The sequence below is a fragment of the Rhodamnia argentea genome, chromosome 5 (assembly GCF_020921035.1).
Source record: "Rhodamnia argentea isolate NSW1041297 chromosome 5, ASM2092103v1, whole genome shotgun sequence".
Lineage (NCBI taxonomy): Eukaryota > Viridiplantae > Streptophyta > Magnoliopsida > Myrtales > Myrtaceae > Rhodamnia > Rhodamnia argentea.
In genome coordinates, this window is record NC_063154.1 from 22,520,358 (window position 1) to 22,543,108 (window position 22,751).

The window sequence follows — 22,751 nt, forward strand, 5'->3', positions numbered from 1 at the left end:
TATCCGGGACACCTACCAAATACGGGATATGATAAAACATATCATATCCCGAGTTTTATACGAATGACCAAACACAGCCTTTATTGTTCTAATTTAGACCTAGGCGCTGCAGATTCTCGCCGAATATTTTATCATAGCGCACGTTTAGCGTCGATCGGCTTATAATTGATATAAATAACAAAAGTAATGATTGAGAAACCCATCTCTTTGATCCTGGCAGAGTTCCAAAACTTGTAAGGGAGTGTAATTAAATTCTAGAACTTACACAAAATGTAACTACGAACTAAAATTTATCTAATTCATGCATATGACTAATTCTGTTAACGCCGTCTAATTTGAAATATAAGTAGTGCTGAAAGTGATAATTTTTTTAGTTTTTTTTGAAGCCACGTGTCGCTGGTGTACTTTTATGCCTTATATATATATATATATATATATATATATATATATATATATATATATATATATTTCAAGGGCTAAATTGGGAAAAATATCTGTAGGGAGTCTTAAAATTTGGAGACTCCTCCCTATTCTCAAATCAGCCCAAAAACAAGAAAATTTGGATAAGGGGGCCCTTATTTTCATCTCCTTCCGTTCGGTTTTCCTTTCCCAGCCCGCTGGAGCTGAAGCTGTGCACAGCTTCCATGGCGGCGACGGTCCCAAGTTCTTCGCTCAGTCTGGTGTCAAACCTCCACCTGCAAAGATGGCGACTCCCAAGCATTGGTCCGCGGCATTCTCCGGCTTCAATTCCCGTTCCTGTTCGACCTCATCGTAACAAGGGCACTCGTTGTCTTGCCACGCCCCTGCTGTCTTCGCCGGCTTGTGGTGAAAATGTCGCAGAAGCTGAGAACCTTCAAGAGGGTAGGCCGAGTTTCAAGTGGGTCGAGGTGGGGCGTCGTGCTACTGAGGAGCAGAGGATTGCCATATCCAATCTTCCTTCTAAGATGACGAAAAGGTGTAAGGCGTTGATGAGGCAGATCATATGTTTCGATCCTCAGAGGGCGACCTTGTCCGATGTTTTGGCTGCCTGGGTGAGAATTATGAAGCCCAGTAGAGCCAATTGGCTCGCGGTTCTGAAAGAATTGAAGAAGCTGAATCATCCTGCTCATCTTGAGGTACCTACCCTCGTTCGATTACATTGGTTGTTTGTTAGCTATTTAAGCTGTGGTGCAGCGTCTCTGTCTGTTGGAAGAGCATGAGTTGAAAGATTTTTTCTTGCTATGTTGATGAATTTGATTTTTCGCGTTGACATTTAGCTTTTGCTGTTGGAAAGAGCTGAAATTTGTCATCTTGCAAACTTAAGTTTCTGCAATTAGATCAGAATTTTGTGGGCGGTGGCCTAGAAAAGGAGCCGTCCAAATCTAGCGAACTAGTGATTGTTAGCTTGTGTGAGGAATGGGAGTTTCTTCTTGACGATATAGTACATAGTACTGAATGGCTGTGAGTTATCGAGGTGCTCCGATTTGTGGATTTGTTCGAAATTATTTGCATGACAATTGTTGAGTCTTGGGGATATCTCAATCTTTGTTAATTTGATTTACGCAATTCAACTCATGAATCCTCAGACTGATTTTAGGTGGCGGAACTTGCTCTGTTAGAAGAATCTTTCGAAGCTAATGTTCGTGACTATACAAAATTAATCCATTGGTATGGAAAGCAAAACCAACTTCAAGATGCAGAAAACGCTCTTCTAGCCATGAAGCAAAGAGGCTTCATCTGTGATCAGGTTACCTTGACTGCTATGGTTGATATGTACAGCAAGTCTGGGCATTTTGAGCTGGCGAACAAAACATTTGAAGAAATCAAGCTGCTTGGATTGCCATTGGATAAACGGTCTTATGGCTCAATGGTCATGGCCTACGTTAGAGCTGGAATGCCTGAACAGGCAGAGATTTTATTGAGAGAAATGGATGAGCTAGAGATCTTTGCCGGAAGTGAAGTTTATAAGGCACTATTGAGAGCGTATTCCATGATTGGAAATACCGATGGAGCTCAGAGGGTTTTTGATGCTATTCAATTTGCAGGGATTGTTCCAGATGCTAGGCTATGCGGGCTGCTTATAAATGCCTATGCAACTACAGGACAAAGTGACAAGGCCCTTGTTGCCTTTGAGAATATGAGGAAGGCTGGTATTGAACCTAGTGATAAAGCTGTGGCACTCATTTTGCATGCTTATGAAAGAGAGAACAAAATAAACAAAGCACTGGACTTTCTAATAGATTTGGAGAGAGATGGTATTGTAATAGGAAAAGAAGCATCCGAAAGACTTGCTGGATGGCTCCACAGACTCGGGGTGGTAGAACAAGTGGAGCTAGTCTTGAGAGAGTATGCAGCTAAGGAAACCAATCATGGACTGTGCACTTCCTGGATAAATTGAAGCTTTATCCTGGTAAGTGGCAAAAAACAGAAAGTCATTTCCTGTATATGATGACAATCATCATGAAAGTAGTATTTCTGTCATCATGATTATTGTTTCCTTAGTTTCTACAAATTGGGCGGTTGTTTCTTACTGGCAAATAGAGGCTTTGCTTTTAGTAACTATCTCCTCTTGAAGACATGTCTATTATGTTCAAACTCTTCTAGAGTTGAAATGTCCATTGGTTGAATATGTGCATGGGCTTTGGTATTGTGTAGTTTCTTTCCCAATCAAAAGCTGTAAATTCTTCAAAGAATTTTTAGTTAGCCATGTTAACGATTTTCTTGTAAAAATGTATTCCTTGTCTTCAACTTCTTTTGAATTATCTGTCAATTCAGCAGTGTATTGGAAGCCTCAAGTATTTATAGCAAAAGTTTGGCTATTTTCTGTTGATTAGTGTTAATTGATAGTGAATGAAGTTTGGTTGTCTGTCCATTTTTGCTCAGAGAACTACAGAGTTCTTGGGGACAAAACGTTGGCCACATACTCTTAGAGAAGAAAGTAGAAACTTATTTTGATTTTAACTTTCCTATATTTGCTACTTCACAAACACACCATGCATTATGACTCTAAGTTCTAACTGTTCTCATATTTGGTGCTTCACTATCAACACTATTCCCCATTTGTCAATAAATGATACTGTATGTGAATTTAGTTCCTCTTGTGAAATTACAGTTTTGTCATGGGTGCACTAGCTAATGCTCCTTGACATGGTTGATTTCTTTCTACCACTTACATAAAGCTCTATAGAGTGCATTTCTTCTGGCAATCAAAGTTCTGGACCTATTTGTGAAAGGAGAGAGCATGGTGATGAAAATAGAGGCAACATGTTAGAGTGCAAATACGAAGCTTTGTTCTTTCAGATTTTTTAGCAATATAAGATTTTGTCTGATTTGCAGAAAGGCTCAGTTATGGCTCTGTTCTGGGTGACATGTGGCTGCATATAGGATGGTAAATCCCAAACTGTACTTATATGAAAAATGGAGGTACAGGAAGATGGTTATAGACGGATTGGATACGGAGGTTATGCCTTCTGTTGCATTCCAATACATGATGCTCGTACATTGGCTCAAGGCATTTAAGGGATTTTGTTATTTCTCTAGTTCCAAATCGTGGAGGATGAGAATAGATTTGGGAATCTGATCCCAGACCCGTTAAATGCAAGATCTGGGGTTTCTTGTGAGGAGCTAAACTGTAGCTTTTGTAGGACCAAATACAAATGAGGGAGGACAGACCCAAAGGCTTCTTGATCATGTGTTTTTCGTTTTCTCAAAAGGCAGAAGCTGAAGTCCAAAACTTACCAGTGAAACTCATCAGCAATCATGGTGTTTCAGGTTGTTATTCGATGCTCGGGTCTTATCTTTTGGCACTGGTTCTTTCAACTTGAGGAGCTTTAATTGAAGATGTTCTTCTCATTTTTTGTGATCTTTTGAATAACGTTGAATATGCATATTACCGGTTTATAGCATGAAAATTGCATTAATCATGTGAAATCTGATTTCTTTATTTCATGATTGTTAGTAAAGACTATGTTGGCTTCATCTGTTATTTAGGTACCGCTCATCTGATGGCTGATGTTGCTCCAGGTAGCCTATTGCATTCAAATAAATCTCAGGCTCATTTGCTCCAACTATGTAAGACTCGTTCTTTGGCGTTGCGTACGATCTATTGACTGTACATCTAGAATGAATATTTCTTGTCATGTTTAGCCTCTAGTTGAGGTAGGCATTAGACTACTTAGACAGACCGAGAACTTACACAATTGGAAGGCTGACTCTCTTACACCTTTCGATTTTGATTAAGAGGACAGCTGCTGAGCAAGATGCAGTATCAGCCTCTCTTGAATTCAAGCTCCTGGAAACCACCTCGCTTAGGAAGTCTTTTTTTTTTGTGACAGACAGAGACCTTGGCTACTTAAAATAACATTGAGAAGTAGGCTGATACTGCATCTTAATGTTTTTGTCAATGGGCAAAATGTTCATTTGGATATATGCCCATATGTCATATTGTTCCGTTTGTGAAGGCATCCTCGTCTTGCGGTTTTCATTTTTTATTTTACCTAAGGGTTTTAGCCTTTTTAGGTTTCGTGTTGGACAAGAAAAGGACTATTTTGTTTCCCTCTTTGTTACGGTCTCGGATGAGGATTCTTTTATTAGCCTACGAAATCAATAAAAGCTTGCTTGTATTAGAGATGTCAAAGACATCGTTACTTCCGATTAACATCTATTTTGATGCATTTTATTAATCCATTTAATCCCGTTTTGACTCATATTTATCCAATGCAAATTCAATGACACATACCTAACTCGTATTTCTTAAACAATTCTATATTAAACCAAATCATATCTAATAAAAAAATAATATTTAACTAAATCATACAATACAAATTTTGTGAAATTTTTTAATTTTATATATTTTTAAATTTTTTTAATTTTATAAAATGTTTTTAATTTCTCGACAATAAACTATTAGGTTTATGTAATTTAGATATATTAGAAATTTTTATTTTATCTTTTCTGTCAATATTAATCTTTCCTCCTTTCTCCTCCCTCCTCCCTTGATTTTTCGGCTTCTAATTTGTTCAACCCTATGTCGCTCCTTCCAAACCTCTCTCCTTCATCCATCGATATTCGGGGCTTCGGTTAACTTTGGGAAGCAACCCCAAGAACTGCCTTCCCTTGAGAGCTCACTCAATGCCACGGCGACTCGAGGACCGGATCCCGACGAACGTTTGGGCTCGACATCTCGCGGCCTTGCAAGCCTTTCTCTATTCCAACCGGCAACTTGAGGCGGATCCAGGTTTTCATCTTGAACAAAGATCAAATCCCGAATTGTAATATATAGCTTTCCTAGGCATACACTTTAAACGTTCCGACTTAACGCCTAGATCAATTCGAGCTTTCGATGCCCATCTATTGTGCGAATCCTCGAGAGCTCACTAGATCTCGACAGCTAAGCTCCTCGATGGGGCCGATCTTCTTCCCTATAGCCGAGCCTCGAGGCTCGCTAGATCTCGGCTAGTCGAGCTCGCCCTAGGCGTTGCCGTGGCCGTCGCGAGCTAGTGGCGGCCAAGGCGAGAGAAAAAAAAAAAGAATAAAAGAAAAAATTTAATATTATAATAAAATATTAAAAAGTTCAAAATTTTTTTTTTAAATATGCATAAAATTTATTTATAACTCTTTTAAGATAGTTGTTTTACTTGACCCATTTATGACCCATTTAAAACCCATTAGATTTCTAAATAACCCACTTATGACCCATTTAAGCACTTAAGGTGACCCATTTAAGCACTTAAGCTAATCCATTTTTGACCCACCACCATCAAATATGGGTTGAATATGGGTTCTAGACCCATTTTGCCACCTCTACTTGTATTCTGAGTTTATCTAAAGTCAACATGATGTCCTGATCAAGAGTCAAATTTTTGACAATCCGCGTAACATTTGCATTCCATGAGTCCTCACACTCATGCCTTAACTGGTCCAAATGTAAGATGATATGAATAATTGATGTCTATATTTGTGATCTCCGACAAAATAAATGGGCTTCAATCATATTGGTGAAAACTTAAAATTTTCCAGGAAGACCAGAAATATCCACAAATCACTAAAAATTCAGCTAGTCGTGAAAATTTACGCAATATCTTCAAATCCATCATATATTATGGATGCTCACTTTGAAAAACACTCACCAAATGCAGTTGTAACTGCTCCTTTACCTCTTCCTCCTCTATTACTCTCTTGTTTTCTACCTCTTATCAACTGCCAATGAAGCTCCGACTGAAAAAAAAGCCTGCCATGAAGCAGGCTTGCTGGCTTTTTGGTAAGGTATTTGATGTGGGTCAGCTTTATTATTCATCATCTCATTAAACTGAGAACCACCTTAGGGGTAATACCGTTTTTTCTGAATTTGGCAAACGTGTGTTGAAGCGCTTAAAGGCTAGATCTTTACATTGAAAGAATCGAAACCCATGATAGAACCAAGAGAAAAGAAGAAGAAGAATCTGTATAGATCGAGAAGAGACGAGGCTGCATATGGAGGTGGGTGCTCACGATGAATCTGTCCTTAGGGTTTTCTTTGAAAAATTTTAGTAAATAAAAAAAAATAGATCGGTCCGGTTTGGGTAGTTTGGGTGGGCGGTTCCACCCCCTCCCGATGGAATTGGACCGAAAATCCCCGATTCTAATTTTATGCAATCGAGAACCGATCCGGCCCCCTCGAAATTGCCCAGAACGTAACGGTTCCGTCCGGTTCGAGCGGTTCCTCATCTAGTTGGTTCTTATTGCTCACCCCTATTGATAAGTGAAAATTACATTTTGTTTGTATAGATTGACTTCAAAGCTGCTGTTGCCACCGCCGCATTCTCTTCTGGTACCGCCACCGCCGCAACCTTCGCAGCTGCCGCCCCCACTTCCATCGTAGCTATCACTCCCACCGCCACCCCAACCCAACGTGCTAAAACTACCATTATCCAAGTTAAAAACACATGCTCGAGCCAGATTAACTCCGCCGCCGCCGTTAGGACCCTTATTTTCGCAATGTTCCTGCTTGCTTTTGCCGCGTACGAATATGATCATTGAGATGAATAACAGGGAAAATGCAACCACGCATAGCCATGTCAACTCTAGTTGGTTTCCATGGCCATGAGTAGCATTAACGCGACGAAACCCCACTCTAGCTATCACTCCTTGCTAAAGATGGAACAAAGTGAGTGATGAAGTATAATTTTCGGAGATCAAAGATTTTCCCTACTAGAAAATCCTATTAAATAGATAACAGAAATTGGAATGTATCATTTGACATTTCTTTATTCTCTAAGATAACTAATCTCGTTTAACCTTTACTGGTTCTCCGTCCCCCTCTCTTGAAGATCCTAGAGTATTTGCAGTCGGAAGTGCAGTGTTTCCTTATATTGCCTATTGGTGAATGTCCTTCGTAATTGCTTATGATCAAACTTGAAATTCTTTGCAAATAGAAAAAGGAAATGAATTGCCAAGTGGTAATATTGAACTCGGCATCCTAGTATCATCAGAAAGAGTCATGCAAATGCCTACATTAATGGTCACTCAACATTGATAAATTTCATATTTTTACTATCCTAAAGGCGATAAAAAAACGTCGGTGAGTTACTAGTTTTACATGTAATTACTAGCTTCAATAATCGAGCTTTATTACTCAGGATTGAATCTAGTAAATTATGGTACTAAAAGCGGCCTATATTGGTATTTGGTCATTAATGTTCTGAGCCATGATAAAAAGATTGTACTATTTTCACTCGTGACCTATTCACATCAATCTGCCTGAAAATGTTCTGGAACCTTCTACAGAACACTGCATTTGTAAGTTTCTACTTTGGTAGTCCATCCGAGAGTCAGACCTCTCATTTATGCCATTTAAAATCCAATTTTTATGAATTTACTAAATCACTTATGTGATCGCGCATATCGAAATTTGACGACTTTGGTAATAGCATTTTTTTTTATTTTATTTTTATTGGATGGATTTGATCTCTCAATTTCGTCGCATTTCTGTGCAGTCCCAAACTTGTTACGCAACCATAGTTCTTATGCGTTCTCTCTTTTCTTGGTTTTTTAATTAATATTAAAAAATGCGTGTCATTTGTGCGGAATAACCTTAAATTTGGTAAATTTAGAAAAAAAAAATTAAAAGTTCAAAAATTTGGGAAGTTTTTTTATTCTACAGGGCCCGATACATGTTTCGGATTTTATAGCTGGGAATTCCGATATCCTAATCCGATTCATTTCAATTGCTAAAATGGCTTTATTTCCTTTATGATAATTCTACTAGGGCGGCGTTATTTCTAACCCCTATATAATTAAATCCACCACATTTTAATCAAAAGATAAAAATAACCCTTAATCATTGAATTGCAATTTAAGTGGTGGCTCTACATTATTCACTTTCCTTCTCTTTTTAATATTCCTATTTTTATGTAGGATCTAGTTGCTCACATACCTAAGAATTTCGCATGTTTTGCTTTCGTTCATCGGGGGCACTATGCTTTGTTTTACATTGTTAGATTTAGCTTTCATAGAAACTAGTTTAGATAAGAAAAAGTTTCAAGAAACCTTAACATTAAGAAATACTATTTAAGAATTTTTCAAAATGAAATCACAATTACATTCTCCAATCATGCAAGTCAATATCATTTTGCATTGACAAAATTAATAACAACCATGAAGTGCATATGAAAAAAAAAATCAAAATATGCATAAGTTTTTCACGTCAATGTTCGTTTAGTATATTCCTAAATACTCCTATAACGTCTTACATGTTTTGTGTTAAAATATCTCGCCAATAGTAAGGAAAAAAAAAATTCTTTCATGTGGTAATGGGGAGACTTGATATATGTGCTCTTGGAGATGTCTCTATTCGTTACGAATTATTTCTACGGAATATACACAACATATCCACAGTAAACGAAAACAAAACATGTGACGGCCCAACTAGGGCCCGAATTCTGGCACATGGGCCTTCGTTAGATAGGCCTTCAATGGGCCTTGGCCCATTAAGTCCACTTAGGATGGGCTCAATTTGACTTCACTGGCTCAACTGAAGCCCAAATATCCTGTCGATGGTCATTTTACTGGCCCATGTACCTCAATAATGGGCCTTCAGTCCTAGAGGAACAACTGAGATGGGCCCAAATGGAACATGACGGCCCCTAAATATGAATGAATTACATCACACTCTCCTAGAAAATTAGACGGATTTACAAATCCATCGATATAGATGCACGAGCTCTTTTTGGCTCATCTTCGCCGTACATAGGAAGAGTGCACTATTAGTATGGATAGACTACTAAATGAGCTCATTATATATTCGTCGAGGTATACTCAATTTTGTGAGCTTGCTTCCAAATAATGACTGTCGTAAATCTATGTGAATTGTGAAGTCTCATGGTAAGCAATTTAGTCATAGTATTTGATGTAATTATACATCATAAAACTTAGATGTGATCATCATGTTAATGAGCATATCTAACCATGCGAGTATATCAGCCTGTTTGACCATAAAATAATATCAATAATAAGCTTGAGGATGAATCAGATAACTCCAGCTCATCCTGTTCAAGCAACATGACCGAGCTAGGCAAAAGTTAGTGCTACTTTCAATGATAATGGTCCCAATAACAAGCCGAAATCCGTTACATCCACGTCTATATTGTCTAAGGACCGACTCACACGTTAGTGAGAGTGTTTGCACTTCAGTGCTACATATATTACGACTTTAAATTGTCAAGAGCTATGAGATTCAAAGACATTATTCGCAAACTAATGTTATTTTGACATAGGGTTTCAGGGGATCTGTCAGGGTGGCGTCTATATATTCGTGTTGGTTGTACTTTTTCAGTATTATTGGATAATAGAAGGTTGGTCATTTTTGCTTATTCATTCAACGCATCATAGATGGAAGTCCACCACCTTTGTCTGGTTCAAGAGCTGTCAGTCTCATCTACCATTTTGTGAGGTATATGCTGTGATATTTGTTGCTATTTGACCGGTCAAAGGTCAATAAGTCAAAGCAAAAAAGAAAAGATTGACCGGTTTCAGCTATTAAGGGCATGTATGACAACCATTCTAGTTCTCCGATTCTGTTCATCAGAACATAAAAAGATGAGAATAATTTTTGGTAATGTAAATTATTCTGATTCTGATTCTGATTCTGATTCTGATTCTGATTCTCTTCCCGGAATCGGTTTTAGAGAATCGGAATCGGTTTTAGAGAAAAATAAGAACTAAAAAAAAGTTGATTCCGGAAAAAAGAATCACTTTTGAGAATCACAAAATAGAATGACGTAAATTTTCCCTCAACCTAAAATAGAACAATGAGGTCTTATTTAAAAAAAAAAAGATAATAAAAATAAAATAAAAAACTAAAAAAATTTGGAAAATTTATAAAAAAAAATCACAAAAAATTTTAGAAAACCCCTAAAAATAGAGGAACCTTAGATTATGCTAGTTGGGCCTCATTTTCATAAATTTGGGCATAAATTTTCTAGATTTCATAGATTTTATTCTTTTTTAGAAAAATCATAAGCACCTTTGAAGTTAAACCCGAACAACATTTTTCTAAGCCTTTAGGGCTTCATTAGGATTTTATGATGCGATTCATCAATGTCATGATTCCTTGATTGTGGACTTAATTTCATTGATTGTGATTTGCATAGGTTTATGTACTTTAGACTTAGTCTAATTTTATAAAATTCTAAACAAATACAAAATAACCAATGTGAACACTTAGCAAGCTTTCGTTCTTAAGTTTTGGATGAATCAAGCCTAAGATTTGATTTTCTTGGACCAAAAATGCAAACCGGTGCAGGATAGTGCGGTGCATTTTCCTTATAGAAACAAGGGTGTCGCTCTTGTTGGTTTTCCGTTTGCTTAAAAGAGTTGGATGAAATCTCGTAATAAATTGTGAAAATGACTTGTAATGATTCTTGATATTTATTTTTACATTTCAATATGCAATATATTGTATAAGAGAATCAATATTAATTCTAAATGTAGGATGAAATTTCACAAGTAACTACATAATTATTTGACTTAAATGACAAAAATTGGGAAGAACAATTGTTCTCGGGAACAGAAATTATATGAATTTACCAAACATATTTCTATTTTAGGAACAAAAATTTTATGCAGTTACCAAACACGTTCCGATTCTCTAAAATTCATCCAGGAAACAGAAGCAGAAAAATTCATTTCAAACGGAATCACTTTTCCGTATTAGAACAATTGCTATGTAGGCCCTAAGGAGACTGAAAGCACGCGCAAGAAGAAAGGGAAAGAGAGAACAGAAAAGAAGGAAAGAAGAAAGAAGAAAGAAGGAGGAGGAAAGAAGAGGGGTTTGTGTGTACATGCAACCGAGATCTCATTAAGCTGGATTTACTTTAATTCATAACGTTCGATAAGTGATCACACCCTCTGTTCATCTAATTGAAGTAGCCTTTGAGATTATGATACAAATTCAAAATTATGTGAACTTCGAGCCGCGAAATCCAATTTTGGAGTTATTGAGCTATGGGATTTCATGGAAATGGGGGTTATGATGTTGTTGAGCCGTGGGGTTTGATGCAAGTTTATTTCAAGCAATTGTTTAGTCGGAGAGAAATTTTAGAGTATCGTGTGCGAGTTTCCCGTTGTGCATGACTTTGAATAATCGCTTTGGGTGAGCGATTTCTTGACGTGTGGAAGTCACTTTATTAGAGGTTAAGCTTAATATAGTCGTTCCATAGTTGATGTGATATTTTACTTGATCTTGACATTGATTCTCGTATAATTGATATGATTACAAGATCATCAGTTCAAGTGAGTTTCGTTGTTTGGTTTTTGGGATTTCCTTGGTGAGTAGTGTTATCTCTTCTTCAAATTTGTGACCACATATTTCAAAATTGATAGGCAATGAATAATGAGATAACATTTTTATTGCATAAAAATCTCGATCCTGCATTTACTATTCTTTGGTTATTTTAGAATTGTTTTAGAAAATGTTATGGAAAGTCTTCTAAATATTTTATACATGCAATGCATTGCATTGCGAACTGATTTATGAAACAAGTTTTAAAATGGTTTGAGAAACGTTTGATGAAGGACATTCGAAAGGTTATACATATCGATTAGTAAATTTGGTTTATAATGTATTCCGAAGTGATGTGAGAAATAACTTGTAAAATGTATTCTATTTGAAGAACAAAATTGAGAAAGATTATATATTTTCGAATTATGAAATCTTTTTGTGAAAGAATTAAGAAAAGCTCTTGATTTTGAGTATGGTTTATGAAAAGTTGTATGCGTTGATTTATAAAATGCACTCTATTTCATAATCGAGTTGTGAAATTTGATTTGATTCGACTTGTGAAACTGGTTTATGAGATGAATTATGGTTTTGATTGTGGGATTATTGGAGAATGGAGGTCTATACTCAGGTGGCTATGATTAGAACCCACTAATGGGGGAGTACGGATATTATTATCAAGATGTCCTTCTAGGCTGAACCACCGGCTGATTGGTGCCAAATTTAGCCAAGTGGATAAGCTTAGTCGCCTTTGCCACGGGCTTTAAGCATGACCATAGTTCGATATTGAGTAATAGATTGGTTAGTTGTTGACACCTAAATTTTGAGTAATCATTTTTAGTCATTTATTTTGCTTAAAAAGTAGGGGCTAACATTAGTCCCTAGCAAAAATGTTCAATTCATTTGCGCATCTTTCATTTTAGTTAATTTAATTTTCGCATCCATTACATTTCATTTGCATTTTAATTGGATCGGCGGTGGACGGTTATGAACTTAATTAGATGGAATGAGCCCATAAAAGAAGCAAAAATCTGCCAGGCTTGAGGGAGCAATAGTGGCCGAAGGAGTTATGAAAACAGGGGAGTCCTGAGCTCTAATTGACTTGGTTTAAGCCCACGTAAGTTAGAATGAACACAAGGCCTTGAGTCTAAATATTAATGGAACCCATTGTTCCTAATTTGGCCGAAGTCTAGCCCGACTGGTGAGATTAAACCTAGCTCACAGTATTATAAATAGAAGCTTCAGTATTCCCAAAGTGAGAATTTGGGCGAACGAGAGAGAAATCTTCTTCTTCTTCCTCTCCACATTCGGCAGATGTGAGGAGGGCACTGGGTGGAGTCCATTCAATTGATAGCCATTCAATTATTTCCTCTATTTTGCAGAATTCACCGAGTCAACGACCGATAGCGACGGTCGAGAAGCCAAACCAACGCAGGTTCAAGTGAGCAACATCTTCGTGCGAACAAACCCCGGGGCCGTGCGTGAACGTTCCCCAAGGGGGAGAGTTGCCCCAAGCCAGCCGCAAAGATTTGGGCGGAAATTAAATTTGGAATGGAAAGCAAATCTTCGAGTTCGGGTATATTTCTTAATTTGATATTCTGCCATTTTTACTTGGATTTAGTGCTTTGATTGCATATTCCGATTGCCTCTTTTAGAAGGATGTAGATCGATATTTAATTTGAAAGAAATAATCATAATTATCTTTTCATTAAAATATTTTCAATTTGAATTTAAATCCACCCATAAAAAACGAAAATCATAAAAAAAATATCAAAAAATTCGAAAAAAGAATAATAAAAAATTATTCGTGTCTCATTTTTAAATTCATGTCACAAAATCTCAGGAAAAAAAAAAGATCAGTAAGATATAGTTTCTAGAAATCCTATCTAACGGATTACATTCAATGAATAAAATATTTTTAAATCCATTTTGATGTATACGTATGGAAAAAAGACTTTTTTACAATTTTGGAAATTAATGCAAATTAAATCCGAAAATTATAAGTCAATCTTGAACCAATTCACCCTCAATTTTCATTAATTTTTAATTCCGAAATCACTCAAAAAATACAAAAAAGATTTCATAAAAAGAAAACCGAAAAAATTGCATCTTTCAATTGCACCTTTGAACTTCAAGTCAAAATTAATTAAAATTGCCAAATCAAGACATTTTCATGAAAATTGACATCAAAAGGGCATTAATTGAATAATTAATGTAACCAAGCCCCCGAATTTAAAATCTATGGTTCGCAAAAATAAAATAGTTCTCTCTTGCTATTTTATTTATGTTACTAATCAACCTATAAAGAACGGCTCCGAAAAATAAAAAATCCTTTGTAAGATAATCACTTGAACCATAAGCTTTGATTTGGTAGAATTTGGGAGAGTTCGAGCTAGGTTAGTTAATTTAATTAATTAATCCAGTAATCTATTAACCTTAAAATTGGAAAACCCTTAATTTTTAGGTCCGTTGACATTTGATTTAAGATGAGTCGATGGAATGGGCCATTGACATGTGATTCAATAGAGATTACTCAATGGACTTGACTATTGATGCTTGAATTATGAAGGTGATTTGAATGAGTATTTCTGAGTTGTATAAAATTTTGTTGAAATTAAACAACTCATACTTGATTTGATAGATATGTATATATATCTTGGGTTTGGAATTTGAGTTTTTGTTATGGTTTTATAAATATGCATAATGAGTGCTCGATATGCTTAAAAGAGATACGCTCTACTCGCTGAGTTATAATTGCTCGCCCCCTTTCCTTCCTAATATTTTTAAGTTCTAAGTCGATAGTTCAAGAGTGCTATTGACAGGGAATTTTGGAAGTATGATTTGGGTATAGTTTGAAGGAGATGTATATATGTCTGAGATGACATTTATTGGGTTTAGTTGAGTCGGCAGTGTAAATATTCTTTTGATGGATTATAGTAACTCTAATATTGTTGGTTGCATTTGAGACTCCTTGCTTCGGAAGGAAAGACTTCTATTGTTGGTATTTTTCTATTTCGGTGTGGACTAAGGCATCAATCTGAACTCCAAGCCCTATAACGTGTCATTACCTTTTTTCTGCTAGAAATCGAGGTGTGGCATATGCTCCTCTGAGGCTTATCTTCTCAACAAATTTTGGGGAATCGACAAACAGATACATAGAAATTGAGCCATGGACATTATCAGAAGAGAACAAAGGCTAGGGTTGCCAGAACTAGACAAGACCAATCTTAATAAGACCGTCAACACCAGCCCAAGAACGGTTAAGGAACGAAGGTTGGGCTTATCAGAATCGGACCAGAGTGCCAAATTCAAGAAGTCTGCTCGAGTTCGGACGAGAGCCATCAACTGTGACGGCGCCAACTTTCGGAAAATGGTCCAAGAATTCACTGGAATCCCTTCGCCCAGTGGGACCCCGACGAGCGGAGAAGGCTCATACCGGGATGATGGTTCTACTCCTAGGAAGAGGTAATCAATTAATTAATCACGTGACTTATTTTTCCTATTGTTGCATGCATGTCTATATCCTTGATGCTTGCATGCGGACATGACTATTGTATGACTTTGCGACGACAACCAAATCATGTGATTGTTTCATGATTATGTGTTGTAGAGAGGTGAACCAGCGGTGGACAGAGCTGGTCCGAGTCAATCCAGCCTCGGGACTCGAAGGGGCTCCTGAGGATGGGTACAGTTGGAGGAAGGACGGTCAGAATGACATTCTTGGATCCAAATACCCAAGGTGAGTTCAGAGACGATAAGTTCTTTAACGAGAAAAGTGTAAAAAAAAAAATCATGAGCTTATTGTATTGGTATTAATTTAGTTTTAAACATTTTGCATTCGTATCAATTAAGTTAATCCAATCAATTTTGATCGGAAATCGCTAATGTTGACGGGGATCGTCCCATATGGCATGATCGGTACTAACGTGGACCTTTTTAGTATTTTTAATATATTTTTTCTCTTTTCTAAAGTTATTTTTTTAATTGAGGGCTGGGGCTGGCAGGGGTCGGCCGGCTACCCTCACCAGCCCTCAATAAAAAGAATGTACAAAAAAAGAAGAAAAAATTTGTATAAAAGTTTGATTTCTTCTATTTTTTTTTTGAATTGAAGACATTAAAAATATAAAAAGAACATTAAATAATATTAAAAATATCAACATCAACACTAGTGCCACACATAGGACAACCAGCGTTCACGTCGGTTATTTTCGGCCAAAATTGGCGATGGACTCAATTTGTACAAATGAGAAATGTTTAAAACTAAATTGGCACTAATGCAATATATTTATGACTTTTTCGACACTTTCCCGCTCTTTAATTCTCAAATCTTGAAGCTCCGCCACAAAGATTCACAAGAACATTGTTCCTTTGTTCAAATTAAACCACTTAATGATCTTTGCCTTTTTCACTCCTAGTCCAAATTCATCCCCAGCATGTTACATTGGTGGACTTGAGATAAGCCACTTCCTTGAATACGTTAAAAGGAAGGAACTCGATACTTTCCCCTTATGTTATAGGAGTAGAGAGATTTCTTCCATTTTTTTATCATATGGAAAGTTAAGTCTCAAGAAGACTCGATGAAAGACGTCGTCATTTAGCAGCAGAAACCGGCCGACGATCTGACAATACTGGTAGTTATTTCTCATCACACGATCTCTTAATCAATGAGTGCTTTATGCAAAATAAACGGTGATAATGTGTGAACCTACGGTTGAAATTACACCATCCCTTCAGAGAAGCATTTCCCTTTGGCAGCATAATCATTTTCGTTGTGTGAATTGACGTATAAATTTTGAAAAATAGTTGAGCACTTTCGAAGTAACTTGCCTATTTCATTTATCATGTTTCCTTTGGCTTCTTTATCTAGCTCTAATTGATAATCTTCCCTCACTTCATATTCAGGGAATACTATAGGTGCATGCATAGAAAGGTCAATGGTTGTTTGGCTAAAAAGCAAGTGCAAAGATCCGATGACGAGCCTACTGTCTTCGAGATCATGTACGACGGAAAGCACACGTGCAATCACCACCCTGCTGCTCTTGTCCCTCCTTCTCCGCTGCCTGAAAATCAAACTGATTCCAATGCCTCCACCAACGCCGCCCCTCTCCAAATCCGTGGAGCTGAGGGCCGAACAGTCTTCTGCAAGGCACATGGACGTGGCCGCCGCTGTGAGTTCCTTGGGTGTGCTAAAAGTGCAGAAGGACATATGGACTTTTGCATCGCCCATGGTGGCGGCAGACGGTGCAGCCATGAGGGTTGCACTCGAGCTGCCAGAGGGAAGTCTGGTTTGTGCATACGGCATGGAGGTGGTAAGAGATGCCAGAAATCGGGCTGCACAAAGAGTGCGGAAGGTCATTCCGGCCTTTGCATCTCCCATGGAGGCGGCCGTCGGTGTCAGTTCATAGGTTGCACCAAAGGGGCTCGAGGAAGCACTCTGTTTTGCATCTCCCATGGAGGCGGCCGTCGGTGTCAGTTCATAGGTTGCACCAAAGGGGCTCAAGGAAGCACTCTGTTTTGCAAGGCGCACGGTGGCGGAAAGCGCTGCACCCTTTCGGGGTGCAACAGAGTCATAATCCCGAACTTGAACTCCAACAATGACAGTCACAACTTATCTTCTCCAGTGTTCGATTTTCCTCCCAACTTGGATAATACGTTCGGCCTTGGCAGTAACTTCTCTAGTACCCCTCATTTCCTGTCTCTGGCAACTCCTGGGACCAACCGCCTCTCGGTGTCTCCAGAACCCAAGCTCGCTATGATTGGCTCGGCCGGTACTTCAGGGTACAACTCTCTAGCAACGGTACGTTTGGATTCAGATCTTCCACTTTGTCCATGGAATTTGGTAATGAGAACATTTCTTTTGAGTGAAAATTACCAAAAAAATTCATAAATCTATCGCATTTATATTAACTAAGTTTGAAACCTTTCAAGTGTGCTAATTCAATTCTAAATATTTTGATAATTTGTCAACTTATTTCTTCCAATTTTGGCCAAAAATTGCTGCTGTGAAGGCTACGTGGCATGATTAATGCTGACGTGGACAATTTTAACAATTTCGATCGAAAATTGTTGATGATCATCCACAAGCGACGATCGATCTCGCTAGATTTGGCTAAGCTCAAGCTTGCCGGGATTGGTCAAGGCTAGACCTCGCCGGCCTCCGGCGAGCTCGACCTTGACGGCATGTGGTTGCTCGAGCACGGCTAGCCTCGATCAAGACTCGAGCTTGCCAAGATTAGGGAGGCTCGACTTCACAAGTATTTGGCGAGCTCGAGCTTCGCCTTAGACCGGCCCTCTATCGTGGCCAATCCTCAGCTGGTTACCCGCAGATGAAGAAAGAAAAAGAAAAAGAAATAAAAGAAATAAAGGCAAAAATTAAAAAAAAAATTAAAAAATTATCTACGTTAGTAGGATGGATGATGTCCATATGAGCAATTTTCGGTCAAAATTTGCCTAAATGACTAAATTGGCAAATTATCAAAAGGTTTAAGACTGAATTGGCAAAAAAGCAATAGGTTTAGGACTTTTTTGTAATTTTTTCATCATCTAATTATAATCAAGCAATAAAATGGACATTACAATCGCGAAAAAAATAAATGGTCTCTCTCAAGAAATCATTTGCATTCTACTTTCTCAATCCATTGTAAAATAACTTCGTTTCTCTGCCGTTTCTGTGATTTCTTATGCTCATACATGATTAATAGGGGTGAGCAAAAAAGACCACCCGGACCGGACCGATGGTCCGGTTCCCGGTTTTAGGGGGATCCGGTCCGGTTCTCGGTTCCTAAAATTGGAATCGTTGACCGGGCGGTCCGATTCCCGGTTCTAGGGCCTAGAACCGGACCGGACCGATCCTTTTTAAATTTTTTTTTTTAAACAAACCTAACGTTTACTTGTTTAGGTTTAGGTCATTTAGGGTTCGATCCGAAGCTACTAATTGAAGAGGCCTTGACTCCGCCGAGCTCGTGGTACACTAATCCTTGTTTTCTCGACCTCGAGCTCGATCGCGTCTTCTATCAAAGTGTGCATCTACTTTTTGGAATCGCGGACCGGAAACCATTAGAACTGCTCGGGAACCGGACCGGACCGACGGTCCGATCCGGTTCCTGGTTCCGAGGGTGGCCAATCCGGTCGGTAGTTCCGGAAAGTGGGAACCGGGACCACCGGTCCGGTTCTCGATCGGTTTTTGATGGGAACCGGACCGGACCAGGAACCGCTCACCCCTAATGATTAAGCAATAGGTCTTAGAATGATTTCGGGGTTAACAAGATTGGTGATGTCCTTTGTTCCAGAGACGGCAAGGACGATTATCAGAGGTAAAGGTAGTTTATCGTGGGAGTAAGTCGGATGACAATGAGCAGCTACTTCTTGAGGTAACCATACCTTTCGTTATCTCTCTTACGTCATTATTACTTTCTGGCCTATGTTTTCCTCCAATAATAGGGTACATGTTATGGTCGTCGGACATGTAAACTTTAACTAAGTATAAATTATGAAGCTTTATTTCGACCAAATAAATAAATAAATTATTAAGCTTTATGTCGAGGTGGTTCAATCACAAAAATCCATTCTATCCTACTTTCATGTTATTTATTTGTTATTCGGATGTGGCAGATTGTCATGTAAAGTAATGAGTCTTAGCAATAAAATGCTTTACATTGTTCGTTTGACCGATCAATAATCTTCGCGCAGAGTGGCAGAAAAGTTTAAGAATTAGGCGATACAATGGAGACTAAAATCGCTCCACGTCTCAGGTGTTTGCTAGCCCCCGGTTTTACACCCTTAAAACTCACAAACGAGCGCTCTACGACTTATCTATTCATTTTGAATAACGTAGAGAAATGACAGAGATATTTCTAGCGGCTTAATCGTCTCATTAGATGAAAATACAACTTGCTTACCTACCGAATTTTACGTATTGAATGCACTGACATTGTTGTAATTGCCTGCTGCTTCAGGAAAAATCAATCTCTGATCTGCCTTTCACTAGTTCAGTTGAATCATCCATTAGTTTGGGTTCGGGCCTATGCCCTCGTTCTGCTGAAGACCAGAAAGGTAGCCATTATTCTTCAAAGAATCGTTACATGTTAAATGCTTTGGGGAGAAGATTTGCAACATGACACTGATATAACATTAGCCCATTTCAATTTCAATCTTGGTTTGTCCCAAAAGATATGTTCTCTACTACTTTTTGTTTAGACAATAGCATATTGCTGTGCTTGCGAGTTTTACTATCTCAATGCTTCGGCCAATAAAGTTGTATTCGCACATGCATCAAATTACTATTACTATTGTAGATAGTATAAAGTCTACAATTGCTGCTATTTCCGAAGAATCGCTTTTTGTGTATTGTGATTTTTTTGGGCTAAAACGGCTGCGCTCTCTCTTTCTCTGAAGGGAACAAAAGTCGGTAAACGGGGTGACCAAGTAATTTTGTTTATAGTGAACAAAGGAGCTGACTTTGTCTTTTTGTTTTCAAGTTGTCTACTTAGATAAGTGTAGCTGCATTATCATGAAATGTGTTTGATGTATTGCAGAAAGAAAAGTTTTGTATATCCCGGGCAAGATTATGAATAATGATTGTGCTTTTGCCCCATGCATTTGTTTCTATGCAGAACTCAAGCAGTCTGGGATCGATTGGCTTCGCACAAAGGCAGGCTATGTCACGAACGAAGGATCACTGCTGAGTGATTTGACAGAAGAAAATGCCACGGTGTCAAGTGAAGCGGAAAAGCTAGAAGCTATGCAGAAGCAAAGAGCAGAAATTGATTTGGCGTTAATGGAGAACACTCGAGACACAGAGACTGAGCCATTTCCCTGGCTAATAAAAACGGACCCCGATCCTCATGTTGCTTTGGAAGAAGTTCATTCATATTCATCATGTTCAGGATCGGACTTGGGTTTACATTGCTCAGAATCAGAATCTGAAGACACAGATAAGAAGATGAAGATCAAAGCAAGTCCGGAATATAACGAGAGACAAACATCGGAAAGTTCAGTTTTGGAAATGCGGAACATTGTAGAGCCAGAGGTTGAACCCTTTTCCTTGGAAGTAGACAAGGACACTGCTTCTCGGGAAGATCATTCATATTCCTCGGAACAAGAATCTGAAGTTGATTCATATTGCTCGGGACCGGAATATGAAGATGGAGATAAGAAGGCGAGGATAGAAGTAAGTCCAGAATATAACGATATCAAGCACATAGCGGAAATGCGAAAGGAAAGTTCTCCACAGGCTACTTTGGATAATACTGATGCCTCAATTGGTATGTTTGGCGGTGGTGGAAAACAAGATGGGAGACCATTGGAAGGATGGGGTATCATTAATTATGATTCTATAGTCGACCATCTCGTTAAGTCCATCAAAAAATCTAACATTGGAAAAATTGGAATATATGGCAGAAACGAGGTTGGAAAAGCTTTTGTCATTGAAGCTTTGAAGGAGTCCGCAGTTTTGAGGAGTCTATTTGATAGAGTCATCTGCGTTACTGTTCCTCTGAACTGTGACATGGAAAAGGTGCAAAAGGAGATTGATGGACAATTATATTCTGATTTAACTGAAGCCAATGCAGTTGATATGCCACATTTGGTGGCGAATGAATTGGAACGCCTCAAATTTTTGCTCATTCTTGTTGGCATTAATCAACACATGAAGCTGGAGACATTGAGTATCCCTGATTCAACACCACCAGTTGGTAGCACGATAGTCTTTGTGGCTGGATCAGGACAAGTGTGCGATGAAATCGAAGTGGATGAGAAAATATGTTTGGACGAGCTGTTGCTTTGCGAATTGTTTCGTCAGAATGTGGGTGAAGTTGTTTATCATCCTAAAAAAGTCCTAGCTAGGGAAATAGTTACGATGTGCAGGCCATACTCGCATGCCGTTGTTCTAGTGGCAAGGGCACTGCAAAATGTTGATGACATTTTAATCTGGAAACGTGCGCTTGAAAGACTGTCTGTTCGACCTGCAAGTCATGAAGCCGGTATAGAAGCCCTTATGGTCAATGTATTGAGATTCAGCATTGACCAACTAGAAGATGATAAAACTAGAAGATGCCTGAAAAATCTTGCTCTTTGTAACGATTACAATGAGATTGCATCTGAGTCTGCCATAAGCCTGTGGGTCAGGGAGGGAATTGTAGAAACCCATGATGAAGGCCAAAAAGTCCTTAAAAATCTTGTCAATGCTAACCTGCTGGAAGTTGATGAGAATGGGCAATCTGTGAAGTTTCAAGATCAGGATCAGAATATATTAGTGAACTTAGTATTTCAACCCGAGGAAAATCGCGTATTTCTAATGAGGGGTGGCTTGGATTTGACAGAGCCACCAGAGGTTGAGGAATGGGAGAGTGCAAAAGAGATATGTTTGATGCATACCGGGATTTCTGAGCTACCGCAGGAACCAAGGTGCCCTTCACTCTCATCATTATACCTGCAAAGAAATTACAAGCTGAGAAAGCTTTCTTCTTCATTTTTCAGTCAGATGCCTGCTCTAGAAGTTTTGAATCTGTCCAGAACCCGCATTCGGTGCTTGCCAGAGTCCATATCTCAACTCGTCAGCCTCAAAAGACTCTTTGTGAATGATTGTGTCCTTTTGAGATCGATATCACCAGCAATTGGAAGGCTCAAGCAGCTGGAGGTATTTGATCTTGAGGGGACGAAGATCATAAATCTTCCGAAGGAAATTGAATGTTTAACTAATCTGACTTGTTTGGGGTTCTCAATTTCTGGAACTGAACCTTCAGATGACTCAAAAACAGTGATTCCTCATGGGGTAATATCTGCTTTATCGAATTTGGAAGAACTGAATCTCGATGTGGATCCTGATGCTGAATGGTGGGATACATGTGCTGAAGGTATAGTATCTGAAGTTTGCCACTTGAAAAGGTTAAGCACCATCAAGTTCTCCTTTCCTACTTTTGAACTTTTGAGGAAGTTTAATCAGCTTAGGAAATCGATGGGGCATCCATCTTTAGCTCAATATAGATTTCTTGTTGGCAAGCATGCTAACCGCATCATG

At 38.4% G+C, this 22,751-nt stretch overlaps 2 protein-coding genes and 1 long non-coding RNA gene across 7 annotated transcripts in view; 2 read left to right on the forward strand and 1 right to left on the reverse strand.

The window, feature by feature from the left end:
* Positions 1–551: 551 nt before the first annotated feature.
* LOC115732572 (pentatricopeptide repeat-containing protein At1g01970-like) lies at positions 552–4,444 on the forward strand. Of its 5 annotated transcripts, XR_007198337.1 has the most exons (4): positions 553–1,115; positions 1,577–2,389; positions 3,364–3,750; positions 4,003–4,444. XR_007198337.1 is itself a non-coding variant. In XM_030663238.2 (3 exons), exons 1-2 carry the CDS (start codon positions 645–647, stop codon positions 2,375–2,377), a joined length of 1,272 nt encoding a protein of 423 aa, XP_030519098.2. In that variant the 5' UTR covers positions 552–644; the 3' UTR covers positions 2,378–2,389; positions 3,316–3,909. The 5 variants fall into 5 exon arrangements, 4 of the variants coding, with proteins under 4 accessions (XP_030519098.2, XP_030519101.2, XP_048134601.1 ...); XM_030663238.2 differs by lacking the exon at positions 4,003–4,444 and having other exon boundaries at positions 552–1,115; positions 3,316–3,909; XM_030663241.2 differs by lacking the exon at positions 4,003–4,444 and having other exon boundaries at positions 552–1,115; positions 3,343–3,909.
* Positions 3,138–19,676, reverse strand: LOC125314985. The gene is made up of 3 exons (XR_007198339.1): positions 19,664–19,676; positions 7,707–7,712; positions 3,138–3,272 (listed from the first exon to the last, which is right to left on the reverse strand). It is a non-coding gene; the product is annotated as an uncharacterized LOC125314985 (long non-coding RNA).
* LOC115726293 overlaps positions 14,524–22,751 on the forward strand; it is a 36,361-nt gene continuing 28,133 nt past the window's right edge. Inside the window, exons 1-6 of the mRNA XM_048278639.1 lie at positions 14,524–15,199; positions 15,345–15,473; positions 16,637–17,139; positions 17,215–17,531; positions 19,024–19,104; positions 19,690–19,786. Of these exons, the coding sequence (XP_048134596.1) occupies positions 14,904–15,199; positions 15,345–15,473; positions 16,637–17,139; positions 17,215–17,531; positions 19,024–19,104; positions 19,690–19,786 (1,423 nt within the window). The 5' untranslated portion in view covers positions 14,524–14,903. The remainder of the gene's footprint in view (positions 15,200–15,344; positions 15,474–16,636; positions 17,140–17,214; positions 17,532–19,023; positions 19,105–19,689; positions 19,787–22,751) is intronic.